At 53.1% G+C, this 26,797-nt stretch overlaps 1 protein-coding gene across 4 annotated transcripts in view; it reads left to right on the top strand.

Moving 5' to 3' along the window:
- AKAP1 (A-kinase anchoring protein 1) overlaps nucleotides 1–26,168 on the top strand; it is a 32,627-nt gene extending 6,459 nt beyond the window's left edge. For 2 of the 4 annotated variants that reach the window (XM_067020892.1, XM_059047703.2), the window contains exons 2-11: nucleotides 12,952–14,563; nucleotides 17,122–17,255; nucleotides 18,771–18,897; nucleotides 19,615–19,742; nucleotides 21,611–21,788; nucleotides 23,066–23,216; nucleotides 23,601–23,668; nucleotides 24,554–24,627; nucleotides 24,877–24,939; nucleotides 25,361–26,168. In XM_067020892.1, coding sequence (XP_066876993.1) covers nucleotides 12,976–14,563; nucleotides 17,122–17,255; nucleotides 18,771–18,897; nucleotides 19,615–19,742; nucleotides 21,611–21,788; nucleotides 23,066–23,216; nucleotides 23,601–23,668; nucleotides 24,554–24,627; nucleotides 24,877–24,939; nucleotides 25,361–25,435 — 2,586 coding nt within the window. In that variant the 5' untranslated portion in view covers nucleotides 12,952–12,975 and the 3' untranslated portion in view covers nucleotides 25,436–26,168. Of the gene's footprint in view, nucleotides 1–6,560; nucleotides 6,614–7,528; nucleotides 7,645–12,951; nucleotides 14,564–17,121; nucleotides 17,256–18,770; nucleotides 18,898–19,614; nucleotides 19,743–21,610; nucleotides 21,789–23,065; nucleotides 23,217–23,600; nucleotides 23,669–24,553; nucleotides 24,628–24,876; nucleotides 24,940–25,360 lie in introns of those variants that run through there. The other 2 variants (XM_067020891.1, XR_010838108.1) reach the window with 2 other exon arrangements.
- Nucleotides 26,169–26,797: the final 629 nt, after the last annotated feature.

Raw genomic sequence — 26,797 nt, 5'->3', positions numbered from 1 at the left:
TGTTGGCAGCAGGATCCCTTCAAGTCCAGCCCTCAGCACGCTGCCCTGCACCCCGCCCTCTTCCCTCCAGCCTTGGCTGGGAAGACAGATCTCCTGCCCCTCCCCCCTTCCTGACCCTCCTGAGAGATAGGAGTGGCTTGCCCTGAGCTGCACTGGGATGGCCGTTGAGCTCTGTCTTTAGTGAGGAGAGGCCATGCTGAGACTAACCTCCTTGCTTTGTCCTTTGACTTTGGTGAGGCCCGCCCAGCCAAGCATATGCTGTCATGCTATTTTTAGCAGGTGGTATCCTTTAGGAGGGCCAAGTGCATGTGGCTTCAGTGTACGGGGCAGGTCCTGGTGTCAGAGCTGCTGCCTCTCCTAATCAGGGGAGGAAGGAGAAGAAAGCCACCCTAGAGACTGTCCTGGGGTGTGTGTATGTGTGTGCGGCCACTTACGAGGTCCCTGGGCTGCCTTTTCTATCTGGACCTTTGGCAAGGAACCACCACCCCTGCCTCCTGGGCCAGGCAGACATGTGACTGAGGCACCCCGGTGAGCACGCACTCCTAGGTCAGGATTGCTGTCCTAGGGAAGGACAACCCAGCAGCCGATTTCTCAGGAAATCACATTAGTCCTGTCTTCATGGGAAGTCACCCAACCTGAGGACAGGCCACTAAAAACTCTGTAAAACTATGAATCTGCGGTAGCCTGATAACTGGCATGCTCTGACTTTAGCCAAAATAAAACCACGAGAGAAAGCAAACCCATGCCCTTCAGCAGGAATTCTTACTGGGAAGCCACTGAGGCTGAAGAGATACGAAAAACGGGTTTGACAAACAAGTTTTGTTCCTCGCTGCCTTCCATTCTCCCCCCTTTCTTGTCCCTTCTTTCCTCTAACTTGGAGCTGCCAGCTCCAGCCCATCTCTCTTGTTTCTGATTAAGAAAGCTTAGAGCCATATAAGGTCCTCTGTTGCCCGTGGTTTATGTTGGCTGGAAAACAAGGTTGTTTTCGCAAAGTCCGATTCAAAGAAGTGGCAGGGACTTCTGTGGGGCTGTGTGTGTGTGTCTATCTGTCTCTGTCCTCCATCTGCAACCCCCCCACCCACCCCGGCAGGGGGCTGGGCCACCTTATTGGGACAGATGCACTTGAGGGTGTGGAGGCGCTGTGGGTGAGGGCTTAGCTGCGATCCTCCAAGGCTAACGACCCCCGGGCTTCCTGGCAGATGCATTCGCTGAGAACTCAGAGCGAACCTCTGTTGGCTCACACAGTATGTGCCCGCAATGCTACCAGCCACAGAGGTACTCAGTCCTGGAATGGATGCTGCAGTCAACTTCTGTTTGTTCAGAAACTACAGTCCCCTGGCTCTTGGGGCAGGTCGGTGCCCCTCTCTGGAGAGAGTTGGGTGAACCTGGTCTTCCGGGTTCTTAACCTTCAGTATGGCTTCTGCGCAGCGACGCTGGGGAGCAGTCTCTCTGGCAGCAGCCCCTCCAGCCTCGTCTTTGCCGCCCCTTCTTGCTGTCTCTTGAGTCAACCAGGCTTGTTCCTGCCTTAGGTTGCTGGCACGTCTTCTCCCAGCTGGAACTTTCTCCCCCTCTCCTTTCCCTGTCCTCTCAAGATCTTGGCAGAGCTGCTCCTTGCTGTTCACTCTCCGGCCACCTCTGCAGAGAGACCTTCCCCGACCCTTCTGTCTAAAGCTTCCTCTCTCCCAGGCACACTGTATCCAGCCTTGGTCAGCCTGGGCTCCTCGTTTAATCTACACAGCACAGAAAGTGATTGGCTTTCTCAACTCTCCCAGCTAGCACCATTCTGGATGCACAGGAGTATGGTTAATTCATTACATGCAGGGGATGCCTAGGGCCCAGCTGTCTGAATCTGTTGAGAGAGGCTGCAGGTTCCGGGCTCTTTGTGGTATTATCTCATCTGAAATGTGACTCCCTACCCCTCCCTCCACCTTTGCTTCCGGAGGGCTCCCCCACCTCCCCGCCCCTAACCCCAGTGGAACCTGGCTCGCTGTGGGTATTAAAATCTTTATTAAATGGCTAGCCCTGGGGGGTTCTGCTGCCTGATGCTGGCGAGACTTCAGCGGGGTGGGGAGATCATACGCCTTGTATCTGAAAGGGTCTAGCTGTCAGTAAGCATGTTCTCTTTCTGAGTGTTACTGTATGTCAGCAGGGCAGTTGGGGGTTTCTGAAGGAAGATTGGTATCAGTTATTATGGGAAGATAAAGCAGTATAAGTCTGTACATAGATGAATTGGCACTAATACATATATAATGGTTAACAAGAAACATAAAGTTATACTGTAGTAGAGCATCCATTGTAGTTAATACTTAAGAATGTATTAATTTTCTATCAAAGCGTTGCTTGTAGACAGATTTGACTTTTTTTTTTTTTTTTTTTGCGGTACGCGGGCCTCTCACTGTTGTGGCCTCTCCTGTTGGCGGAGCACAGGCTCGGGACGTGCAGGCTCAGGGGCCATGGCTCACGGACCCAGCTGCTCCGCGGCATGTGGGATCTTCCCGGACCGGGGCACGAACCCGTGTCCCCTGCACCGGCAGGCGGATTCTCAACCACTGCGCCACCAGGGAAGCCCCAGATTTGACTTTTGACTCTGCTAAGCTTTGAAAGGACAGCCCTTTACCCGGAGTGCTTCCCCACCCTGTCCTGTTGTCTTCTAGAGGCAGCCGTCCTCCCTGCCGTTTACCTCTACACAGTTGTCTCTTGGTCTCCTGGGGCATTTGTTCCAGGACCCCCACAGATAACCAAAATATGTGGATGCTCAAATCCCTTACAGTCTCTATCCTTGGGTTCTGCATCCATAGCTAGGGAGAGCTGACTGTATTTCTAAATAGTATATACTACTCCTTTTTTTCCTTCCTTCCCTTTTAGAAATATTATCTGTTTTGTTTTTCTGCTCTGGAAGATAAGGACTTCGCCCATTCCTACACTTTTTCCCCCCTCATCCTCTCAGTATAGAGGTAATCCAACGTTTGGTCACATGACAGTGTTGTGATCTAAATATTGCCATGGCTGCAGTCCATATTTCCTTTCTTGTCTCCCCCCTCCCTTCTCTTCTCCTAGTTAATTTCCTTTGTTTCCTTAGCTTGGTGTTCTTTGTATGTCTCACCAGTTCTCTGCCTCTCCCCTGGGCCTTGGCCACTGCGGGTCGATTGCTGGGAAGCTTCTCTCTGGAAGCTCCTCTCGTGCTTAAACTTACCGCAGACTCAGCAGTTCCGAGTTGCTTCTGGGAAGCATCCCTGGTCCCCTGGCTCTGCTTCCCCTGTGTCCTGGGACTTCCTTCTCCTCTTCTCTTGTGTTGCTTCCTGGATTGGTGCCCCCTCCTTTCTTGTTTTACTCCCTCGTCTTGGTGAGAAAGTGCGAGGGTGGGCAGCCAACCAGAAGCGCGCTGATCTGTGCCCAAGGACAAGCCCCTTTGAAGGCAGGGTTCGGAGCTGTGCAGCTGAAGGCGGAGGGTTGGTGGAAAGACAGCAAAGAACACCAGGCCCCCAGGTCCCTGCTGCCACACCAGCAAAAGGCCGGGCTTTACTTCAGGAGTACTTGAAATGAGAGGGGACCTGGACCTGGGTACCAAGTCGTGGTGAGAATGAAAGTCTGCATGCTGAATGGGGCACCTCAGCCCCCTTGGCTCCCACGGCACTGCCGTTAAGGCTAACGTCTTTTCATCTCTCACCCCAGGGCACTAGAACATCCTAATTTGGGGTGTCTGGCAGTCTGATTCCTACCCCCGTCCCCTGGCCCAGCCAGGACATTTTCCTGACTTTTTGGGCTGTGGCAGACTTTTGGGCTGACTTTTGGTCAGTGGCAGAGGGTGGCTGTACCTGGCCCACTGGAGAAGAGGTCAGTGGGGGGTTTTGCCCCCAAAGAAACTGAAAGGCTTGAAAGAGGGAAGTGCGTTTGTTGATTCCTGTCTGTGTCCCACTGAGCTTTGTACTCTGTTGGTACCAATAAATATTTGTTGAGTAGAAATTACCTTAATGCCTTTATGTGATTTCTGAGTTGGTCATATTGCACCGTCTGCCATTTGGAAAGTCATTGTCTTACCTCTTTGCTTTTCCCACCCAAGGTGGTGGTGGGAAGGGTCTTTTGCCTCATACCAGCATCTTTTCTGATTCCTTCTGAAGGCACATGCCGTCCTTATTAGCTTTCAGGTGAGCTTGTTGTCAGAGCACACCTTCATACCTTTTGGGCAGTCTTGTGTTCTGTGGTTATGGGTGGGAACTCCATGTACCTGGGAACAGTTTCCTGGCACCTGCTCTATCACTGTCCTCAGAAACCTGTCAGAATTCACTTGTAAAGCAAGAAGGTTGCCAGGAGCCAGGGATAAGGGGCAGGATGGATGTGACATAGTCGTTGATGTTTTTAAAAACCACATCCCTACCCCCAAGGGAAGCAATGGGAAGTCCTTTGTAGGAGATGCTGATTTTCCCATATCATCTGAAGCCTAGTGAGACTGGATGGCTGTGGGTTTGGTCAGAGGAGGAGGAGAGAGGTTAGGCACTTAACCCTGTGTGGGTCCCTGATTTCTCAAGTTTTCCTAAAGTGGAAGTTTAATTTTCAATTGAGCTGGAAGAGGAAGAGCTCTTAATGTGAGACATGTCCAGATGAGATTTTTTGCTTCTGATTCTTCTTACCTGGAGCTCAGGTACTGGACCCCGAGTTTCCACTTTGGTTGGAGAAGGCTTCAATGAGCAGGTTCTCCCACCCACATGTTACTGGGCGAAGCCTCCTTTCTCCCGGAAAGCAGACTGGAAGTGTTCCGTGACCGTTGTGGGACAGCTGGTCCACCCAGAACGGGCAGTGTGGCTGGTCTGGCCGCACCAGCTCCCCTGGCCGCTGTGCTGGGCCATCACAATGGAGGGTGTGGGGGACAGTCCCCACTATGAGCTAATTTGGAATCTTTAGGGTGCCGGCATGAGTCACAGCCTGTCCAGGCCTCCTAAGGATGAAGGTAACAACCCTGTGAACACGGGCTGGGCGAGACCACCCGCCTGAGGCATGGCCAAGCGCTGTGATTCCTGGGCCCCAGCCACGCTGCTGAGGGTCAGTGGCCCAGCTCACCATCGTCCACCACCCCCAGGGGCAGGACCAAAACTCTGCTCAGCAAGGGTGGTGCTGGCCATTGCAGCATTTATCCAGCTCTTGTGTTTCCTTCAGGTCTTTGGGGACACCATCTAGGACTGCGCTGTCCACTAGGTAGCCACCAGCTGGCTATTTAGATTTAAGTTAACATCAAATAAATAGCTGGCTATTTAGATTTAAATTAACATCAAATAAAATTTAAGATTCAGTTCCTCGGTCACACTGGTCACATTTCCAGTGCTCAGGAGCCCCATGTGACTTAAGTGGCCACCAGTCCTGGACTGCAGTCACCCCTCGGGGATGGCTCAGGCCTTTGCCTCTTGCGACCTGCTCTGCTTCGGCCGTGTCACAGCTGCCAAGGCTTCTTCCCGTTGTCCTGACAGTAAAGGTCAAACACCTTTTGTCCGGCCCCGCCAGCTCTTCAGCTCCAGCTCCCAGGACTCATCCTGCTCTACTCTGCTGCCCCCTCCATCCCCCAAGGCATCTTGGGTTTAGAACCTTAATTTTATGCTGTTAGCCCACCATTACAACCTCAGGGAATCGTGGCCTTCTTTGAGACAGCCTCCTTGTGTTCTCTTTGCCCACTTCTGAAGTCAGGCTCAGCTTGGTGCATCTGTGTGTGAGAGACAGAGATTCCTCCATCCGGATTGTGAGCTTCTGGTGGCCAGAAGCATTTTCTTGCAGCTGCTTAAATGTATTTGTATGTGCAGAACCTCAACCTGATGAGGAATTGGGTAAATGCATCCTGTACAAACCCAGAGACACCCTTGTAGTCTTGTAAAGACCTCTGTATATGTGGCCTTCCTCTGGGGTGGGGGGCCGGTGGGGGACGACATGGGCCTAGCCAGCAGCCTGCCGTTATTCTCTGAATGCAGTGGCAACAAGTGCTAGGCTTTAAGTTCTGAGTCATGTAGCTGTTCCCTGTCCTTGGAAGGCCCGCTTCAAGAGGGGAAGCCCCTTAGCAAGAATTTGATGTGCTGGACACTCTAGAGATGGGCTGTCTTGCGCCCCCTGTTGGTGAGCACCCAGGGGCCGTCTTCAGCAAAAGTGAATATGTAACGCTGGAATAATGGAAGAAATGTTCAGATTTCTTGGAGCGTGTTTAAAAGTCCACTCAGAACACAGAGTAGGGACTTCCCTGGTGGCTCACTGGTAAGACTGCGCTCCCAGTGCAGGGGGCCTGGGTTCGATCCCTGGTCGGGGAACTAGATCCCGCATGCATGCTGCAACTAAGACACGGATAACAGAGTAGATCTGGCTTCACTGGCCAGGCCCAAGACCACACTGGACTTGTAAGGCTCTTGGCCCCCTAAGCTCTTGTTTTAGGATCGATTTTTTTTTTTCCCCCATCATTAATCACATGCAGCTCTTTTTCCACATTAACCACAGCCGAATTGATTTAGTGGAACCAACACTCCTTGTTTTCTTGTTTTAGTAAATCTCCCAGAGATTTGCCTTCTTACTTAGCAGAAGCCTCTAGACTGCAGTGACTGCACTGGTCATCATTCTTGGGAGTGAGACCATTACTCCTCCACAGGTAAGCTGTTCTGAGAAGCCGCCTGCTCCTCTGGGAGAAGGAAGAAATTTTTTTAGAACCTCGACTGACCAGGTGAATGCTGCAGCCTTGTGGGGCTGTGGCACGTGCCTGCCTTGGGCTCTGTGTGACCACTGGGCAGCCAGCCAGCCTGCATCTATTTCCCAGCAAATGGACCTGCTAAAAATAAGCAGGCAGCTATTCAGTGCCACCAGATTCAAAATAGCCAGGTCTCCTCCCCACCAATGCTAGGGCCGGCTCTTGCATTCTTCTGCGAGGTTTTTCCTGTGCCTGGGGTGGGAGGCCCTGGGGGAGGAGGTCATCTTCATTAGTGAGTGAGTGTGAAGGCCGTTAGACCTCCAGTGTTAAATGCCACTACAAACCTCTTCAGAGGTTCAGGTTTAAAAAAGAGGAAAAAAACACATGCACATAAAACCAGGGCAAAGAGAGCAGCTCATGCATGAGTCTGTGCCCAGAGAAGGAAGGTAGCAGGAAGGCCTCGTGAGGGCTGCAGCTGTGTGTGTGCGTGAAAGCAGCCCCGTCAGGATTCAGGGAAGGTGGGTGCGTCCTGCACCACCTGTCCAGGCCTATCAGACCGGGTAAAGCAGGGAAAACCGTGCCTTACCGATGCACAAGTCTGTCTGAGTGAATTGGCTCAGGTAGGGCCCTTGGAAGTTGAAGGGCCGAGGAAGTGAGGGACTTTCCTTGACTGGTGAGAAGTGGGGCTCCCCGTGAGGTGCCCCCAGGCCGCCACGCCCTTGGTGAAACCCACTAGCCTCCTGAACCCGCCACCTTTGGGTGGGGTGTCTGCCGATCCCAGCGGCTCCTGGCTCTGTTCTCGGTGGAGCTGGCTCCTGAGGCTAGTCACAGTCCCCTGTGTTCCCCTTCCGCCTGGGGATCTCATACCTCTTTTCCCAGGCGCCTGGAGCTCTCCCTGTCGGGCAGTTCCTGTCCCTGTGGGCGTGGAGAGGAGGGGCCGCTGCTGCACCTCTGCAGAAGCCGCGGCTCCCGGTACCTCGGCTCTGGTCCCTGCGGTGAGTGGTGGGCACTGAGACCAGGTGGGACACTCAGGGTCCTGTGCGGTGGGGACTCTGCTTCGCGGCGGCCGTGTCACCCGCCCTCTCTGAGGCCCTTCGGCACAGCAACGGGGTATTTGTCTGGCTTGGAAATGCAGAAAGTGTTTCCTGAGCTGTCATGAGCTGAGTAGCCTATTGGGGGGCGGGGGGGGGGCCGCTATAGACGGTGGATCTGGGGGCTCGAGCCTCAGTCTCTTGGGGACCAAGCTTGGCTGGCAGGGTCAGGTGGGCAAGTGGCAGCGGTGTCCCTGGGCTACAGAGCAGCAGGCAGGGAGCACGTGTCATGGCCCCAGGCGGCTGGTTCTGTGCGTTCAGTCTGAACTAGGACTGGGAACGGAACAGATGAGGTGGCAGGGGAGGCCCGGGACATGGTGGGCTGTGGTCTGTGTCGTGGTGTGGATCTCCTGGAGTGCAGAACCAAAGCTGGACTGGTGGTTTGTGTTGGGCCTCTGCCTTATCGTAGTGTAGCCAACTTCTGAGATCTTGGGGGTGGGATGGGGACACCTGCTGGAGAGCAGACCCCTGTGATCAGCTTTTAGTTCCAAAGGGGGGGTGGGTGGGGGTTTCTTCCAGCTATTTTGAGAAGCAGTTTATGTCTTGGTAGCAACTCCCCCCTTACACACACACACACACACACACACACACACACACACACACACACACACACACACACACACACACACCATTGTAAGTCTGTGGCCTTGGGTCCTTGGTGTGTAAAGTGAGGAGACTGCCCCCTGTGGGTAGTTAGGATTCTTTTTCTTCCTCTCCATCCCATTCCATTTAATCTTTTACCTGAGAGCAGAGAATTGCTAGAATACTACGGGAATTACAACTATAAGCCCTGCTGAAATGGGATTAGAATAATCAGGAATTAGAATATAACTTTACTGATGAGAAGAAAACCTGTGTTCAGACCCCAGCCCTACTTCCTGTTGCATGTGATCTGTTGGGTGGGACTTGATTTCCTGGTAACGGGCCTTATCCTGAGTGTGCCTGTCCCCCATAACCTCTTTTCCTTCTCAAATTTCATTTTATTTATTTATTTATTTTTAATGTGAAGGACATTGAACAGAAAGCAAATCTCCATAATCTACCACCACCTTTTTTGCGGGTGTGTGCAGGTTGCTGCAGAACAGTGATTTCCCCAACTTGACTGCACATTGGAATCACCCGGGTTGAAAAAATAAAAACCCGATGCCCAGGTCTCACCCTTAGATTCTGATGTAATTGATCTGGGTACCGCTGTGAGATTTTAAAAGCTTCCCAAGTGATGCTGATGGGCAGCCAAGTTGGAGAATCTCTGTTAAAGAAATTTAAAAATCTCTCTCTCCAAAAGGAAAAAGGGAAGACTATCTCTATTTGCAGATAAGGAAAAAAACAAGTTTGGGAAGGTTTGTAAGATACAAGATCAATGTACAAACCTTCCCCTCTTCCACAGCTGAAAGGCTGGGTAGGCATGGATCCTTCCCAGTTTTTCCATGGGATTATGTGGACATAGACATCACATACCCACAGTGGTCTACAGCTTTTAATTTCTGTATCATGGCAATTTTTCCATGTCAGTACATGAGAATCTGCTTCATTCCCCAAAACTCGTATGACCATGGAGTCTACAGTAGATTTAGCAGCCATTGCTTTGAGTCTTGTTTCAAATGATACCCCAGTGAGGACTCTTATATAGATCTCTCTGCCTGTGGTGTTTTGGTTTTTTGTTTGTTTGTTTCGTGGTACGTGGGCCTCTCACTGTTGCGGCCTCTCCCGTTGCGGAGCACAGGCTCCGGACACGCAGGCTCAGCGGCCATGGCTCACGGGCCCAGCCGCTCCGCGGCATGTGGGATCTTCCCGGACCGGGGCACGAACTCGTGTCCCCTGCATCGGCAGGCGGACTCTCAACCACTGCGCCACCAGGGAAGCCCCTGTGGTTTTTTTTTTTTTTTAAGGAAAGATACCAGGTGTGGGATTTTGGGGTCATAGGGTAGGGTCATAAAGGTGTTTTGTTTTGTTTTGTTAAATTGGGGTATAGTTGTTTTACAGCGTTGTGTTAGTTTCTGCTGTACAGCAAAGAGGAATTAAGTTCCCTGTGCTATATATAGCAGGTTCTCCATAATAGTGTATATATGTCAATCCCAATCTCCCAATTCATGCCACCCCACTCCTTTCCCCCACTTGGTGTCCATACATTGGTTCCCTACATCTGTGTCTCAATTTCTGCCTTGCAAACAGGTTTATCTGTACCATTTTTCTAGATTCCACATATACGCATTAATATACAATATTTATTTTTTCTCTTTCTGCCTTCACTCTGTATGACAGTCTCTAGGTCCACCCACGTCTCTACAAGTGACCCAATTTTGTTCCTTTTTATGGCTGAGTAATATTCCATTGTATATATGTACCACATCTTCTTTATCTGTTCATCTGTCAATGGGCATTTAGGTTGCTTCCATGACCTGTAATTAGTGCTGCAGTGAACATTGGGGTGCATGTGTCTTTTTGAATTATGGTTTTCTCAGGGTATATGCCCAGTAGTGGGATTGCTGGGTCGTATGGTAGTTCTATTTTTAGTTTTTTAAGGAACCTCCATACTGTTCTCCATAGTGGCTGTATCAATTTATATTCCCACCAACAGTGCAAGAGGGTTTCCTTTTTTCTCCACACCCTCTCCAGCATTTATTGTTTGTAGATTTTTTGATGATGGCCATTTTGACCGGTGTGAGGTGATACCTCATTGTAGTTTTGATATGCATTCTCTAATAATTAGTGATGTTGCGCATCTTTTCATGTGCCTCTTGGCCATCTGTATGTCTTCTTTGGAGAAATGTCTATTTAGGTCTTCTGCCCATTTTTTGATTATTTGTTGTTTTGATATTGAGCTGCATGAGCTGTTTGTATATTTTGGAGATTAATCCTTTATCCAATGATTTATTTGCAAATATTTTCTCCCATTCTGAGGGTTGTCTTTTCGTCTTGTTTATGGTTTCCTTTGCTGTGCAAAAGCTTTGAAGTTTCATTAGGTCCCATTTGTTTATTTTTGTTCTTATTTCCGTTACTCGAGGAGGTGGGTCAAAAAATAGGGCCATCAAGTTTTAAGAGGGGTACAAACTTCTCCTTTCCTTGGCCTGTACAGTGCCTCGTCTGCACAGACTCATTAAAGTGGGTTCCAGATTTAATGTGGAGTAGAACCTGAGTTCAACCTCTTGGCTGTGTGACCTTGAGTTATTTTAACCTTTAGGATGGTAATACATATTCCAGACCCGGTGGTTGAGGATTAAGCAATGCAAGGGAGAGCGTCTAGTGGGGTTCGGTGTTTGAATAAGAAGCTCTAAGGTAGCATCACTGAAGTTTTCTGCCTGAAGGGATTAATACAGTCTTCTGAGCCCTGGCCATTGTTTAACTCTGCTTTGTATTTTCCAATCCCATTGCTTCATCTTCAAATATTAGCAAGAAGGTTTATCTTTACAGATGAAGGAGTTTCTGGAGATGACCCCTCCCACCCCTCCCACCCCTCCCCAACCCCCTCACTTTGGAGCAGAACACTTTTCCTAGATTCCTTCACAAGCTGTCATGTTGCTTGTGAGTCCTTTGCTGGCCTTGGTAAATGGTCTGGGGTAGGGCTGAGCTACTGTATTTATAGCAGGTTCTCAGGTGGTGCTCAGTGCTTCTGGTCCATAAACTGCACTTTGAGAAGCAAAGTTTCCAGGACTTTTTTTTTTTTTTTTTTCAGTGGTTGAACTTTTTTTTGCCTCGACTGAACATTAGAACCACCTGGTGAACTCTGTGCTCTGGTTTTCCCCAAGAATATTGATATAAGTAAATTAAACATTGATATAAGTAAATAAGAGTTGTTAAAGCATTTACATTCATCTCCGCAACAAAGCACAAACCAAATTAAGGAGTAATTCACCAACCGTATCAGTGGAGGATTTTTGGTTTTAAGAAGACTTACAGTTTTTGCAGACAGAATAAAATTTGCTGTTTGTGAGGCAGAGGATACAAGTGTGTATTCTAGAATAAGTTTGTCACATACATCTAATGAGAGCTAACTTTGCTTTACAAGGATTAACACGTATTTCAAGTGATCTTATACCAGCCATCCTTTACAAGGTGTGTCCCTATCTTACAGGTGAAGAAAACAGTTCCCTGTCTCCCTTACGTGTTTACCACCTTCCTCTAGGCTCTTATTTCTGCTTACGTGGATCTAACGGACTAGGTCTTCAGCTTTCTTTCGCTTGATACTCTTTGTCCTACTCCCAGAATAAGCTAGAAACACAATTTGGTGTGTGTGCCTTGCAGAGCAAAGCTGGTTCTCTGTTGTCTACAGGAAAATGTCCGGACTCTGCAGGGGATGCAGGACCCTCATCGAGCCCACTAAACGACTTGACTCTGAAACATGACCCTATCTCCACACCACTGTGTGTTTTACTGGTCCCTCACCTTGGAGTATCCCCTGTCCTTTTTCTGGGGGGGCTGCATTGTGTCTTCGTTGCTGTGTGTGGGCTTTCTCTGGTGGCGGTGAGCGGGGGCTGCTCTTTGTTGCGGTGTGCGGGCTTCTCATTGCAGTGGCTTCCCTTGTTGCGGAGCACAGGCTCCAGGTGCGCCAGCTTCAGTAGTTGCAACATGTGGGCTCAGTAGTTGTGGCTCGCGGGCTTAGTTGCTCCGTGGCATGTGGGATCTTCCCGGACCAGGGGTCGAACCTTTGTCCCCTGCATTGGCAGGTGGATTCTTAACCACTGTGCCACCAGGGAAGTCCTCCCCTATCCTTTTAAAAATCTTACTCATCCTCTGTTCTGACTTTACTGCTGCGTAACTACTGTTTCATTGACTCTTGATCTTGGGGGTGCACGCAAGGGACATGTACATGTGGATTCAATGCTCCAGCACCATCTGAACAGATGAGTGTTCTGGGAGTTTAGAGAACTAAAGCTCTAAACATAACTAGTCCCTTGGGGGAACGTAGGGAGAATTTGGCATCAAGAAGTGATGCAGGAAGGGATTTGGTTTCAAGAGAAGGCTCAGCTTGTTTCAAGGGAGTGTGCATGGATGAGGGAACAGGAGTGGGGGGAGGTGTGTCTTCCTGCCCACCCACCTCCAAGGATCACCCAGAGTCTTGGGTGCGCCGAGAGGGAGGGACGCTCCTTCCAGGGTCAGGGAGAGTGCGGGAGCAAAGGCTCTGCCGTAACCTGTTTGTCTTTGCTGTGCAGTCATATCAGGATCCTCTTACCTGGCTCTCATAGCATCCCCTTCTCTCTCCTGTTCTCGCAGGTATAATTACTTCAGGCCTCCAGGATGGCGATCCAATTCCGCTCACTTTTCCCCTTGGCACTGCCTGGAGTGCTGGCGCTTCTCGGCTGCTGGTGGTTTTTCTCTCGTAAAAAAGAGCGCAGCAGCAGCCACAACAAACAGATGGGGGCCAGCGCTGTGAAGCTGAGGGCTGGCCCTGCCACGGAGGAAGCGCTCCCCGTGGAGGACCCCTCTCCTGGAGCGGCGGCCCCGCCCCCCGGTGCCACCCAGCCGCCTGAGAGGGAGCTCCCCACCGCCAGCAAGCCCCCTGTGGAGCCGCCAGCCCTGCTGCGGGCACACCTGGCCTACCGGCGATCAGAGTCCTCGGGCGGCCTTCCCAACACCACGGACACGAGGTTTCGACCAGGACCACGCAAAGAGGACAGTGCAAGGGTGGAGCTCGCTCTGACGGGTGACGAAGCCAAGTCTGCTCCTCTGGAGTGTCCCCTGCCGTCCCCAAAAGGCGTTCCGTTCCCCCACGAAGCAGCTGAGGTGTGTAATCGAGAGACCGTGATGGGCAGGCCGGCAGGGTGGCGCCGGCAGGGCCAGTCTGCGGCCCCCGCAGAGAAGGTGGGCCCCGGGGAGAAGACCAGGGAGACGGGTGGCGCCGAAGGCACAGGTGACGCGGTGATGGGAGAAAACGTGCTGGAAGAAGGTCCCGTGTCCCGGGAGCAGGGCCCCGAGTTGCCGAGCAGCAGAGCCCCCAGCCTGGCTCCCTTGGGAGGAGGGGGAGAGAAGGGGAGGAGCAGCCTGCTGGCGGTGGACGAGGACCCCGTGGGGAAGTTGCTGAGTAGCTTCGTGGGGTCGGCGCACTCGGAGCTGGCGATGCCCGATGAGACGCCAGCGCCCCGGGTCAGGGGGAGCAGAGGCTGGGACGGAGACTTCAGCCGGGAGCTGGGCAAGGAAGAGACCTTGGACGAAAACGAGAAGGTCGAGCAGGCTGCCTTCCAGATCATCTCCAAAGTGATCCTGGAGGCCACCGAGGAGGTGCTGAGCACCACGATGGGCAGGATCGCGGGTCGCGTGTGTCAGGCCTCGGCCGCTCAGCTCCAGGGGCCGAAGGAGGAGAGCTGTGTCCGAGGCGGCCAGAAAACCGCCCTGGGCCAGGGTGCCGCGGGCCCGGTGGACGCCGCCTTCCCCTCTGCAGACCTGCTGGCAGAGCGTGTGCCACCACCAAAGACCTACGTGAGCTGCCTGACCAGCCCTCTGTCCAGCCCCGCCAAGGACAGGAAGCCAAAGAACTCCACGCACCACATCTCCCTAGCCCCCTGCCCTCCACCGGCTGCCTCCCTCGGAGAGTCACTGGACGAGTCAGGCGTCCTGGCAGAAGATGCCGCTTGTGTCACCTGCGCGTCCAACAACGGCCAGGGTGTCCCCTCCGTGGCCTCCTCTGGGCAGTGCTCAGATTCTGTCAGCACTTCGGGGCTTGGAGACTCTTGTACAGAGACCACCTCCAGCCCCAGGGACAAGGCTGCCACCCTGCTGCCGCCAGAAAGTACTGTGCCCTTCAGCAACGGGGTGCTGAAAGGGGAGCTGTCGGACCCGGGGGCTGAGGATGGATGGACCGTGGATGCGGAAGCAGATCATTCGGGAGGTAGGAGGGCCTGGGGTAACCCTCAGAGGACCAGGGGGTCTCCCTTTATTTGGTCGGGAAAGGCAGCCAGCCTGCCTTTGCTCCTTGTGCAAGTAATGGTGCTCTTCGGTGCTGTGTCTCAGGCGGCCTGCAGGAAGTCAGGGTATAGCATAGAGCTGGTGGGTAACGGAGAAGCTGCCCTGAACCCCAAAGCCACGGGAACCGTAACTTGGTTCGTCAGCCAGGGACCCTTCCCAGTCTTTCCGAAGGAGCCAGCTCAGAGTTGGGTTCTCCCATTAACCTAAGTGTGTATCTCCCTCTCTCTTAAATGCTAACCTCATAATAGCTTTTTTTCTAAAAAGGAGAGGCCTCCTCAGCTTTAATTCCCTTGAGTACCAAGAATGGGTAAGCTTTTTTAATGGTTTATTTCCTTTTAATTTTATGTGCTTGTTCCCATGTCTTCGCCTGCTTTTCCTTCTCCATAAGCTCTTTCGGGGTAAGTGCCCAGAGAATGGCCACAGCCTTGAATCCTTGCGGGAGGCTCACGCCTTCCTGTGTGTTGCTGTCACCTATTACTTCGCAGAGAACCTCAGCCATTTCCTTTCTGCGCAGCTGCAGTTCCACCCCAGGGAAAGGGGCACTTTGGTAACGAAGTGTCCACTGGGTTTTTCGAGTGCTGACCCCAGCGTAGACAGTTCAGACTGCTAAAACTTACAGGTCAGCAGCTCCTGTCCCTGGTTTTGCAGCTTCCCTGGGGTATTTTCATTTATCTCACGGAAATAGGCCATGGACTCCCTCCGTGGGTATCCAGCTTGCTTGTCCTGCAGCCACTCCCTACCGTTTCGGCTCCAGGAAGGTTGGGACTCTTGGGAATTTTACTGCTTTCAGCAGCACTTGGTGTGTACGACACGCCACAAGTTGTCACCTGTAAGATGCTATTGTTGATTAAGACACTACTGTTTCGTGTGTACCTCTAAAAGAAAAAAACTGCTTCTGCTCATGAGTGTAGGAAGCCAGAGACCGTAAGGTGTACCCAACTTCAGGGATGTTAAAATGTTTCAAAATTATTTTAAAGCATCTTAAAACGGGTGAAAATCTTTCAGGAATAAAGGAGTTTCCCTTTGCCTCTTGCCCCTCAGCCTGACCATGCTGACTCCACTTTGATGGTAGTAGCTACTCAGATGTGTCCAGGCTGCAGGGGAGAGAGTGGTGAGTGGGGAGGCGTGGGCATGGCAGGTGGGAGCATGGGGGAGCCCCCCACTGAGCACTAGCTGTGCCCGGCTCCAGGCTCGAGCCTCCCAGCATTCTCCCGCAGTAGCCTTGCCTTGGGCGCAAGGAAGTCAAAGCTTAGAGTGGCCCAGGGACCACCCAGCTGAGTGGAGCCGGCCTTGCCGGAGTCCTGGTATGGTCGGAGCCGCCTCTAGGTGTCACTGGGGTGACAGGCCCGTCCTGTTCTGTCGGGGAGCGGCTGGGGGCTGTGTACGAGCCGAGCCCCCTGTCAGCCACCTCCGGTTCTAGCAGGTCGGCTAAGCAGGCTTCTCTCCGAAGGGGTGGTGTTCCCTGCGTGAAGCCCGTCTGAGCCCCCGGGGTTGAGGGAGTCACTTTGTGGTGACTCGGCCTTAGCTGGCAGCGAGCGATGCCTGCGTCCTCGGCATCCAGGCAGAATGTGGATTGCTCGGCAGAGGACTATGTCCGTCCAGGGTTTGGAGAAACCATGTGGAAAGTAACCTAGTTAGTAGGCTCTCAGGAGTGATCTCCTTCTGGCAGTTGAGTCTTCCATATTTAAGCCAGAGCCACTTCTCTGAAGCTGGTCTGGCCCCCGTTTTTCTGTGATGGGCCCCTTGGCACACCCCGCGCGGGAGTGGAGCAGCCCCTGTCGGAGCCAGTCCTGCTCCCCGCTCTCTCCTCTCGGGACCGAACTTTTGCTCCGGTTTTGAGCGGGGGTCGAAGACCCACCCTGAGCCCAGAAGAGCATTCAGAGGGACACGAGTCAGGCCTAAGCAGAGGGAAGGGGGGCCTCCTTCCGTCACCTTCTCTGGCAGGGCCCTGTCCAGGATAAGGGTGACAGAGGGCTCTGTAGCTCTGCTTGGCTGAAGGCCACCACCTGTGTGCCCAGGCCTGGGGCCTTGGGGACCAGGGGCCCTTCGTCTGAGGGGCTGTGTAGTCCGAAGGGTGTGGACCAGCTGTGACAGGTTGGTCTCCATGGGGGCCTGAACCTACTTCCAGCTTCTGAGACTGTGTGGGACCTGCTGCCCCCCGCCCCGTGGACCCCCCCTTCCTGGGCCAGCATCGGTCTCTTCCCAGTTTACCACTTGTCTCTGCTCCAGCAGCTGTGCTGGGCGTGGCTGCCAATTAAGCAAGTGGGACTGTAAGTGACAGGCTAAAATTAGGTGTCTCTACACCCCCAGGCCTCCTTTCATTGGGGCTGTTCTGAGCCTTCTAGCCTTCGAGTTGACAGTCACCTGCCAAGTTTGAGGGAGGGGGCATGGGGCGGGGGCCTCCCAGGAATGCGAGTTTGGAAGTTGGATGTTATTAACTGCTCTGGCTGGTGTCTGTGCGTGTTGCTTCCTCCCCTGCAGGTTCGGACGGGAACAGCATGGATTCGGTGGACAGCTGCTGTGGCCTCAGGAAGCCTGATGGTCTCCAGAATGCCCAGGCAGGCTCCCATCCCAAGAAGGTCGACCTCACCGTCTGGGAGATCGAGGTGCCTAAGGTAAGGACTGTGAGCTCTCGGTGCCCCCAGGCGCAGCGTCCTCCGGCTGGGGGCAGGGGTCTGAGGGAGGGGCCCCAGGGGCTGAAGGGATGGGAGCGCTCCACTTTGCCAGGATCCAGAGAGCTTCCTGCAGAGTGGAATCCCTCCAGCTGCCTTCAGGAGCCTCCTCTTCAAACTCGCAGGCCTGCTCCCTCCTCTGGGGCTTTTCTTGTGGTTCTGGGGCTCCGATCTGTTTGTGGAGCAGCCAGCAAGACAGGACTGAGGGCAGGGGCTGGCCAGGAGTCCCCTCGCCGTGCTCTGCCCGCGTTCTCCAGCACAAAGTGTGCTTTGTAATTGAGCGCAGCATAAATCTGTATCTTAGGGGGCCTGAGGAGTATAGCGGGGTAGGAGGAAAATAAAAATCAGCTCTAATTCTGCCCCCGAGAGTGACCGGGAAGACTTTTATTTCCCTCTCGTCTCGCGCCCTGTGGTTTTTAAACAGAACTAAGATGATGTTGCTCTAATTAGTGCTTTTAAATATTTAACCATTTAGTTTTCCTTTGTTATTCTTTGAAAATGTAATTTTAACTGCCTTATGCATTGTGTGAATGTCAGTTTACTTCACCAGTCCCCCAGTTCCAGGGTGCTTAAGTGGTTTCTAGCTTCTTTTCTAACTTACATCTTACTAGCTTGATCTTGATGTTTGTCTCTGGGGCTCAGAAGTAATTGGCCGACTGCATTCTCCCGAGGCTCTTAGCCTCCCACCGAGGTGGAGACTTGGATTGGTTTGAACTCGGGGTCTAGGGGGCTGCTCTGCCCTGCGGTTCTGGCTCCCTCAGTTGTTTCTTCCCCTGGTGACCCTGATGGCAGTCCTGCCCTCTTCTCCTTCAGTGGTTGCAAAGGGCACACCCAGGAAGCTCTGGGTGAGGAGTGACCGTGTCCCTAGCAGCTCCCCCGGGGTGGGGTCGTTGGGGAACGTTTCAGGGCTCGTCTTACATTGTGGCTAAGTTTGGAGCCCAAGGGTTCAGCAGGAGCCCAAGAGTTCTTTCATAGACCTTTATTTTCAAATCGAGCCTCTTCTTCGGACCTGAGCAGACTTGGAGAGGTGGACGACTTGTAAATCAAACTTTGTGCTAGTGAAACATCTATATCTCGTAGTGTGGATCTGGGAGGAGAAAATACTGCCTTTGCAGCTTCTGAATATATGGGCCCCACTGTCGGGGATGAAATGGAAACTGCCGAGGCCTGGCACCGTACTGCCTAGTTCAGCTGCTTAGTAGCTGTGTGAGCTTGGGCGAGTTACTTAACCTCTCTGGGTTTGTTCCCTCAACTGTAAAATGGTGATAAACACATGCTGTTTGTTTCATACGTTTACTCTGAGTAAATGTAAGTGCTTAGAACCGTGCCTGGCGAGTGAGTGCTGACGTGTTAACAGATATTATGTTCGAGCCTGGCCTGGTATAAAACAAAGGCAGGTCTTGGGGATGCAGGGAATTGATTTCTCATTAAGTTCTCATCTTTCTTTCTCTCTGGAAGCACCTAGTTGGTCGGCTGATTGGCAAGCAGGGACGGTATGTGAGTTTTCTGAAGCAGACATCTGGTGCCAAGATCTACATCTCAACCCTGCCCTACACCCAGAACATCCAGATCTGCCACATAGAAGGTCAGTGGCAGCTGCTGCCCTGTGTTTCGTTTTCTTACCTGAAATGTAAGTAACTTGAAGCATTTGAGTCCTAGTTGCTCCCCTTTTGGAATTTAAGTCTCTGAAAGGAAAGCCCTGCTTCTCACCCTAGGTGAAGGGAGTGGGGCTTCCCTTTACCCTCGTCTCCACTTCTGGTGCTTGAAGGAGACTCGGATCCCTCCCCGAGTCTGGTCTTCTGGTCAGGAAAGGTGTGGGCACTCAGGGGCAGGCCAGGGGTCCTGGGTTGATGGTGGATGAAGGCCGGGCCTTCCCGTCTGCTAGGCTCCTGTTACCTTGAGTGTAGTCACAACAATAGAGGTCTCGGGCATCGAGCTTCTTTAGATGCCTTTCATCCTAAGGCGAGGCCTGGCATTTTGGCACATTAAAGATGTACCTGGGGCTTCCCTGGTGGCGCAGTGGTTGAGAGTCCGCCTGCCGAGGCAGGGGACCACGGGTTCGTGCTCCGTTCCGGGAGGATCCCACATGCCACAGAGCAGCTGGGCCGTTGAGCCTGAGCGTCCGGAGCCTGTGCTCCGCAACGGGAGAGGCCACAACAGTGAGAGGCCCGCATACCGCAAAAAAAAAAGAGATGTACCTGAACTCTAGGAAAAGTCCCGTGCGGTGGGGGGTGTTCCTGAGTTTGCTTTTGCTGTTTGTCTTACCCCTGTGACTGTGTCCTGCTCCCCACACCCCGCTCAGGCTCTCAGCATCATGTGGACAAGGCACTGAGCTTGATTGGGAAGAAGTTCAAGGAACTGAACCTCACCAACATCTATGCTCCCCCACTGCCTTCGCTGGCACTGCCTTCTCTTCCAATGACTTCCTGGGTGAGCATGCTCCTGGGAGCCGGGGCTGCTTTGTGCCCCTTTCCCCCCGGCCTACCCCTAACAGGAGACCCCAAGACCGTGGGCCGGGAAGGCCGGCAGCACACTGATGCCTGTGCCCTCTCACCTCTGCCCTCCACCAGTTAGTTCTGCTTCTAGCCTGTGTTCTCTGGATCGGGTTGAGGGGCCCGAGTGCTGGTAGGAAGCCACAGGCCTCTTGGTCCCTGCTTGGAAGGACCACTGTCCCCTGGCTCTGCCGCCTGGGCACCCTTCGTGTTTTCAGGGCATTTGCCTAGAAAGGATTATAGTCTGTCCAGACTGGGTGTGTGCGGGCTGGCTCAGGACTCCTTAAAGCTGGTGCTGTGTCCTGGGTCACCTCTGAGACCTGGTTGGGACCCACCGTTTGGGGCTCGAACAGGCTCTTACTGTGTCATTGTTCCTTCCTCCTAGTTGAGCCAGGTTCAGTGGTGGCCCTGGCGAAGGCTCCCCTTCGCCGTCCCGCCTCATGGGAGGTTCCTGGGTCATAAAGGAGAAGAATCCCTGCCTCCGCCCCCACCCCGGAAGCCCTGGCAGAGGGGGAGCGGGTGCATCGGGTGCCTGCGTGCTGGGGCTGCAGGCTCTCTGGGGCCTGTCACCCTTCCCTGCTGTGTGCCCCCAGCCCTGCTGAGCCCCGTCTCACCGGTAGTAGAGCTGTAGGGTTCTGAAGGCCGAGAACACTGCATTTCACAGGTGGAGTGAATGTGCAGCTCCGAGCAGATGGCCTCCCTGCATTTTGTTTAGGGGAGGGTATCTTCCTCCCTCCAAAGACCCCTGTGCTTTGCGGGGAGAGGTGAATGTCCCTTTCCTTTCCCATGGGTATTTGGGAGAGGGCTGAACCCCACTCCATGCTTCACTTCTGAATCATGGGGTTTTTCCCACCAGGTTCGACCCCAGACCCACTCTTTTTTTAAGTAATTGAGTGGTTGGTGGGGCTTCCTCCCCTTGTGCTCTGTGGCTGAGTGGGACTGGAGCGGTGCCTCTCAGCCAGCAGCCCTGAGAGGCCAGGGGCAGGAGCAGGGGGGAGGCACAGAACTCTCAGCCAGAGGCTCTTTTTGTGGCCATCTGGCTGGGAGGTGGAGTAGATGCCCTACTGTGTCCAGCGCACCTGGATTGTTGCCTTAGTGTCAGGGAAGCTAGTGCCTTAAGGACAGTGTTTTTTGAGAGACCAATCTTGGCCTCTTCTAGGGTCTTTAACATGGGACCTTGTACCGAGCAAACCTACATTCCAAATCCCAGAGTGGGAGTGAGTTGGGAGGATGTCTGTGGAGAGTCGAGAAGAACAAATGACTCGGACTGTGCAGACCTTGACAGTGGACCTGACCTCAGGCCTCTGCTTGCTGGTAGAAAGGCAGAGCAGAGAGATGCTGTCGAACCGGAGCTCCTGGGGTCAGCTGCAGGTCCCAGTGAGCTTCCTGAGGGGTCCGAGGGCCAGTCTACCTCTTATTCTTGTTCTCAGTGGCCACCTCATCCCTGTTTGCCTTCCCTAGGTCTTATAGACTCTTGAAGAGGCGAGGGAGGGAAGTTGTGCCCAGGCGGGTGGGAGGTGGGACGTTCCATTCACAGCTGGCTCCTGGGAGCCTCTCTGCCCAGCTGAGCTGAGGCCGCCTCTAGTGGTTACTTGTGGTATTGCAGGGCAAAGGCCATAGTGGAGCCAAACACTGCACGGCTGAAATGGTTTTCCTTGAACCTCTGTCATCTGGGTGCCGTGTTGCTTTGGGTAGTCACGCCTTTTTCAAAGATGTGCCAGTTCAGAGACTTGCCCTGGGGCCTCAGAGCTTACCCCAGGCGTGAGGAGAGTAGCTGCAGTGCTCTCTACCCTGTGCCCTCTGCAGCTCATGCTCCCGGATGGCATCACTGTGGAGGTGATCGTGGTCAGCCAGGTCAGTGCTGGGCACCTGTTTGTGCAGCAGCACACACACCCTACCTTCCATGCGCTGCGAAGCCTGGACCAGCAGATGTACCTGTGCTACTCTCAGCCTGGAATCCCCACCTTGCCCACCCCAGTGGAAAGTAAGTGCTACCCTGGGGGTCAGAGGGGAACCTGGGCCTAGCCAGGCTTGGGGAGAAGCTTTGGGGGTCTCCTGTTTTTCTGCCCTTGGTCTTGACCGGGAGGAGCCTGTTCTGGACCCTTCACGGGAACAGCATCCCTGGATTCTTGCTGTTGGCATGGAATGTGCCGGGCTGAGTTTCCTGGCTGGCCCAATATGGCGTTTCCACCGGCTGACGGAGGAAAGGGGTCAGAGTAGAGTGTTGGCACCTGGGTTTGGATCCAGCTCTGCTGCTTACCTGTTGAGTGGGGCTGATGCCCACTTGATCTAGGAATTGCAGTTGGCTACTGTGTGTGTTAAACATGCACAGTACCTGATGCAGATGCAGGTCTCGTAGAAGATCCCCAAGTGCAACGAAGTCCTGTGGTGGGTTGGGTCATCTCTAGTCGACAGGTGAGAAAGTCAGTGACTTGCCCAGGTGGTCCCTGCGCAGGAGCTGTTAGCTTTGTTGCCCTCGTTAGAGGGAATCGAATGCCGAAACATGTCTCTAACCCACCCCGTCGGGGACTCCTAACCTGGAGCCACCAGAGGGCTTTACGGCGTGAGGAAAACCTTTGAAATTTCGGTAGCATTTTTTATGGTTTTTTTTTTTTTAGAGGAATAAGGATTTCACTTTTGTCAGATTCTCTGATATTGCTTCAACCCAGAAGTAAAGACCAAACTGTAGGCCAGGAGGTGACTGAGCCAGGGGCTGCCTTTAAGGGTTAGGACACAGTGTGGCCAGCTGTGTCACAGGCCCCCACCCCTGCTACCCCAGGGTGCGGTTGGTGACACTTGGGGGCACTTGCTCTCTGGCCTGGTTGGCTGCCCCGGGCATTAGCGCTCTCAGTACCTTCCTGAAGCAGAGGCCGGAAGAAGTGGGGTTTAGGCCTGGGAGCCTTCTGATGAGCCCTCCATCTGAGTTGTCGTGGGCCAGAGCAGGTGCTAGCAACCAGCCCCTGAGACCTGCACTTGCAGGCTCTCGATTTTTTTTTCTGGCACATTATCTTAAGGGTATAAGGCCGCTTTGCTGGTCCATTCCCTGAATTTTGGAATTTACTTGGTTGATTCCAGTTAATCTGTGTCTACCTCCGGCTTCAGTAAGTCTCAGAGTAAACAGATGTGGATGAACACTTTTTGGTCTGGGTAGCTTTTTGGGCGGCACAGATGCGAGGTGTGCCAAGTCCTTCCCTCGGGGGATGCTTGCTGTCGCCCTGCCCTGCGCCAGGCCTTTGCTCATGCTCTCGTCCTGCCCTGCAGTAACGGTCATCTGCGCCGCCCCTGGCGTGGACGGTGCCTGGTGGCGAGCCCAAGTGGTGGCCTCCTACGAGGAGACCAATGAAGTCGAGATTCGCTACGTTGACTACGGTGGATACAAGAGAGTGAAAGTAGACGTGCTCCGGCAGATCCGGTGAGTCGGGTGTGGTCTCTGCAGAGCTGGAGCCTGGGACGTGGGTTGACTCTTCCCTGCTGCAGAGTATGATACAAACAAACTCCATGCTCGCCTCAGCCAGACGGGAGCTAGAAAGGCCCGTCTGGTAGAAGAACTCCCCCAAGTGTCATCCAGCAAAAGGGAGGCGGCTTCTCTTTGGGAGCAGGATGCGAGCAGCGCCTCCGAGGCCAGGCCCGCGGCGGGGCGAGCTGGGCGCTGTGGCCTGCTGCCCATCGTGTGTACCTCTTGTGTGGCTTCACTCTGGGTTGTGGGGGTCACGGCGCTAAGCAGAAGGCGAACGTCAGCCCAGAGTGAGTCAGCCGTGAAGTCCGTGTTCAGCTCGTGCCTTTCTTGCCTTCCTAGGTCTGACTTTGTGACCCTGCCGTTCCAGGGAGCAGAGGTCCTTCTGGACAGTGTGATGCCCCTGTCAGGTAACAGGCTGGGGCCTCTGGCTTGGGGGGGGTGCAGGCAGGTGTTGAAAGTAGGTCTTTCTCTTTGAGACCCTTGTTCTCACCTACAGGGCTTAAGCAAACACACATTGCTGCCACTCTTCTGATGGAATAGGTCTGGGCGGAAGCCCGAGAACTTGCATTTCTAACGAGTTCTCCAGTGATGCCAGTGCTGCTGGTCCGCGGACCACCCTTTCGGGTCCACTGTTCTAGACTCTACCCAGGCCTCCAGCTTTGAGAGGCTTCCAACAGAGGCACCTCCCAGAATGTAGTTCATAAGACTTCCCAGACCTTAATCCTGCCCCTCCCATCCTCACCGCCGCCTCTCGCCTTGGCTATGTCCTTGTACAAGGACGTGACCTGTATAATCTGACAAAGAATGTGGTCTGCGTGCCCTGCACACCTAGAGTCACTGCCTGAGTTGGGCTGTGTGGCCAGCTGCCTGGATCTGAATTCCACCTACATCACTCTGGGAGCTGGTTGACCTTTGGCCACTGGCCTGTGTCTCCGTGTTCTCGCCCGTAAAGCGCGTTCTTGAGTCGGTGTGAGAACACATACAACACGCTCAGTCCATTCGGCTCCGACATAGGTGGTGGTGGTGGTATTTCTGCTGAAGGCAGAGTTTCTGTCCCTTTGGGCCTCTGTCCCCCAGTGGTTGGCATGCAGCAGGCACCCCAAGTGTACCCACTTGGAGCCCCGGGGAGGCTTGGGGCTCTGAACCTGGCCTAGGTGTGGCTACGCCCCATGAAGTTCTTAAGTCCACGGGAGCGTGTGAAGTCTTCTGCTTGGAACACACCTGCAAGCTGCGTGAGTGATGAGTACCTGGCCTCAGTGAGAGTGTAAACGCCGCTTTTCGTTCTTCTAAAGATGATGACCACTTCTCGCCGGAGGCGGATGCAGCTATGAGCGAGATGACGGGCAATACGGCTCTGCTGGCTCAGGTGTGCGGCCGGTGGCGGGGGGTGGGGGGCGGGGCAGGCTGGACAGGGTATGTCTCAGGAGCCCCCTGCCTGGCATCTGCAGTCCCTCCCGGCCTCGCCTAACTCTCTGGGCTTCTTGGGAACTGACCTTTCGGTGCCTGCTTCCTTCCCTGTGGCTCGCACCCCGGGTTGGCCAGCAGTCTGTAAGGAGAGGTGCGTGGGGTAGCTTTTAAACATGGTGTGGAGGGTCTTGTTTTTGTTTTTTTTCAGGTGACGAGTTATAGTCCAACCGGCCTTCCTCTGATTCAGCTCTGGAGTGTGATCGGAGACGAAGTGAGTTCTGTCCTTCTTTCCCTTTTAGCGTCCAGAGACGCTGTTGGTGGCCACGGTTGGGAGTAATGCTAGTTGTCATCTTAGTGGGTAGAGGCTGGAGATGCTGCTAAACGTCCTACAGTGCACGTGACAGTCCCCACCACAGAACATCCGTGAGCCTTCCTGGACCTTGTCCATTTGGGTTTTCCCCTTCATCTGCTGGTACTAAAGCCTAGATTTCCTCAGCCTATTGGAAAGGCTGTTTGCATGCCAACAGAACCTGTAAGTGAATCCCCTGTTGGCCCAGAAGATGAATCAAATTTCCACCCCATGACTCAGGCGCCTGCAGTGGCCGCCTGGGCTGTGAGGGGGGAACCCACGCTGGCTTGGGAAGTTGTCCCTGGTGCCGTGGCCATGCTCTCCAGGGACCTTTCTCTCCTAGGTGGTGTTGATAAACCGGTCGCTGGTGGAGCGAGGACTTGCTCAGTGGGTGGACAGCTATTACTCGAGCCTCTGACCCCGTCCCCACGGCGCTTCTGGAGTCTTTTTTGCACTGTTGAAATCGGGCTTGGTACTCAAGGCAAAGACTTTACATCAGAATTACAAACATTTGTCCTCCCCAGAAAGTCCTTTCTTTCTGTACCGTAGTCATGTTGAGATGTTTCGTCTCTGAGACAAGGAAAGAACTGTGGGTTCTTTTCAAAGCCACAGGATGGCGCGTAACAAGCCAGTCGGCTTAACCTGGTTGCAAGCTGTTTATTTTTTTAAAAGTGGAAGGAAGACTGTCTCAACTAGGTTGTCCTGCCCGCCTCCATTCCGTTCCTCCCTTATTCCTATTTCCTCCCCTATGCAGACCCGAACCCCTGTAGCAGACAGGCTGAGGGAGGTGTTGCTTGCTTGTGAGGAAGGGTTTCTTTTACCTTCGGAGTCTGTCTTCAGGGAGCAAGACGTGAACTGGCTGGTGGGCATCGATCACTTGTACAGCTTACAGATGAACTTACGACATTTAACCGTTTTTTAATAAATTCTGGCTAGGTCTCTAAGAAGGCAGACTTTTTAATGCATCTGTAAATACAAAGCAATCGTACCTCCAGCCTCGGTCAGTGGGAGAGGGGGGACTGTTGTCTTGCCAAGCCTGGTTGTAATTTGTAACCATTTTCTATTTGTGCAAACTATGTAAATATGTTTAAAAAATGTAATTATTTTGTACAAGATACACTGGAGAGCAAAGAGAACCCATGATTTTTCCACACCCTGTGTAGTCTGTGAGCTGAAGTTCCTTGTGCCGGCTGCCGCTGCCTGTCCCAGCTCCATCGCGTCCCGCGTACCTGACAGGGTGATTGTATGGTATAGGCGTGATCCGGGGATTTTTTTTTTTTTTTTTTTTTTTTTTTTCTGTACAAACTTGTTTAAAACAAAAAAAAAGAAAAGAAAAAAAGCAGCTCATTGAATTACCTTGCGGTGGTGTGTGTTTGATTCTTTTTTAGACTGCATTCAGCACTGTGCAGTTTAAATAACTTAAACTTATATAAATCTCAAATTGTATACATTATAACTTTGAGTCCATTTTTTGCATGGTGAAAAAGGGGAGTGAAGGAGGGTTGTAAGTGTGATGGGCTGTAGGGTCCCAATTAAACTGGGAGACCCATGGCTCTTTGAAGACAGTTTAGCCAGAAATTTCCATCTGGTATTTTCCCTGCCTTTGCCCCACACGGTGGCAGCCAAGCTTCCTCTGGCTTCCTCCAGTGATGGTCTCAAATAGGCAGGCTTGAGTTTAAAAGCACTGGTTTCCCCAATTCTTGGTGCATTCTTAATAGATCTGAAGTTATTTAAGGTACTGTAGTGCTAAGAATGATATAAAAAAATACATGGTGAGAGC

Source organism: Kogia breviceps, chromosome 19 (genome assembly GCF_026419965.1).
Source record: "Kogia breviceps isolate mKogBre1 chromosome 19, mKogBre1 haplotype 1, whole genome shotgun sequence".
NCBI lineage: Eukaryota > Metazoa > Chordata > Mammalia > Artiodactyla > Physeteridae > Kogia > Kogia breviceps.
This window is presented reverse-complemented; position numbering and strand designations above follow the sequence as displayed.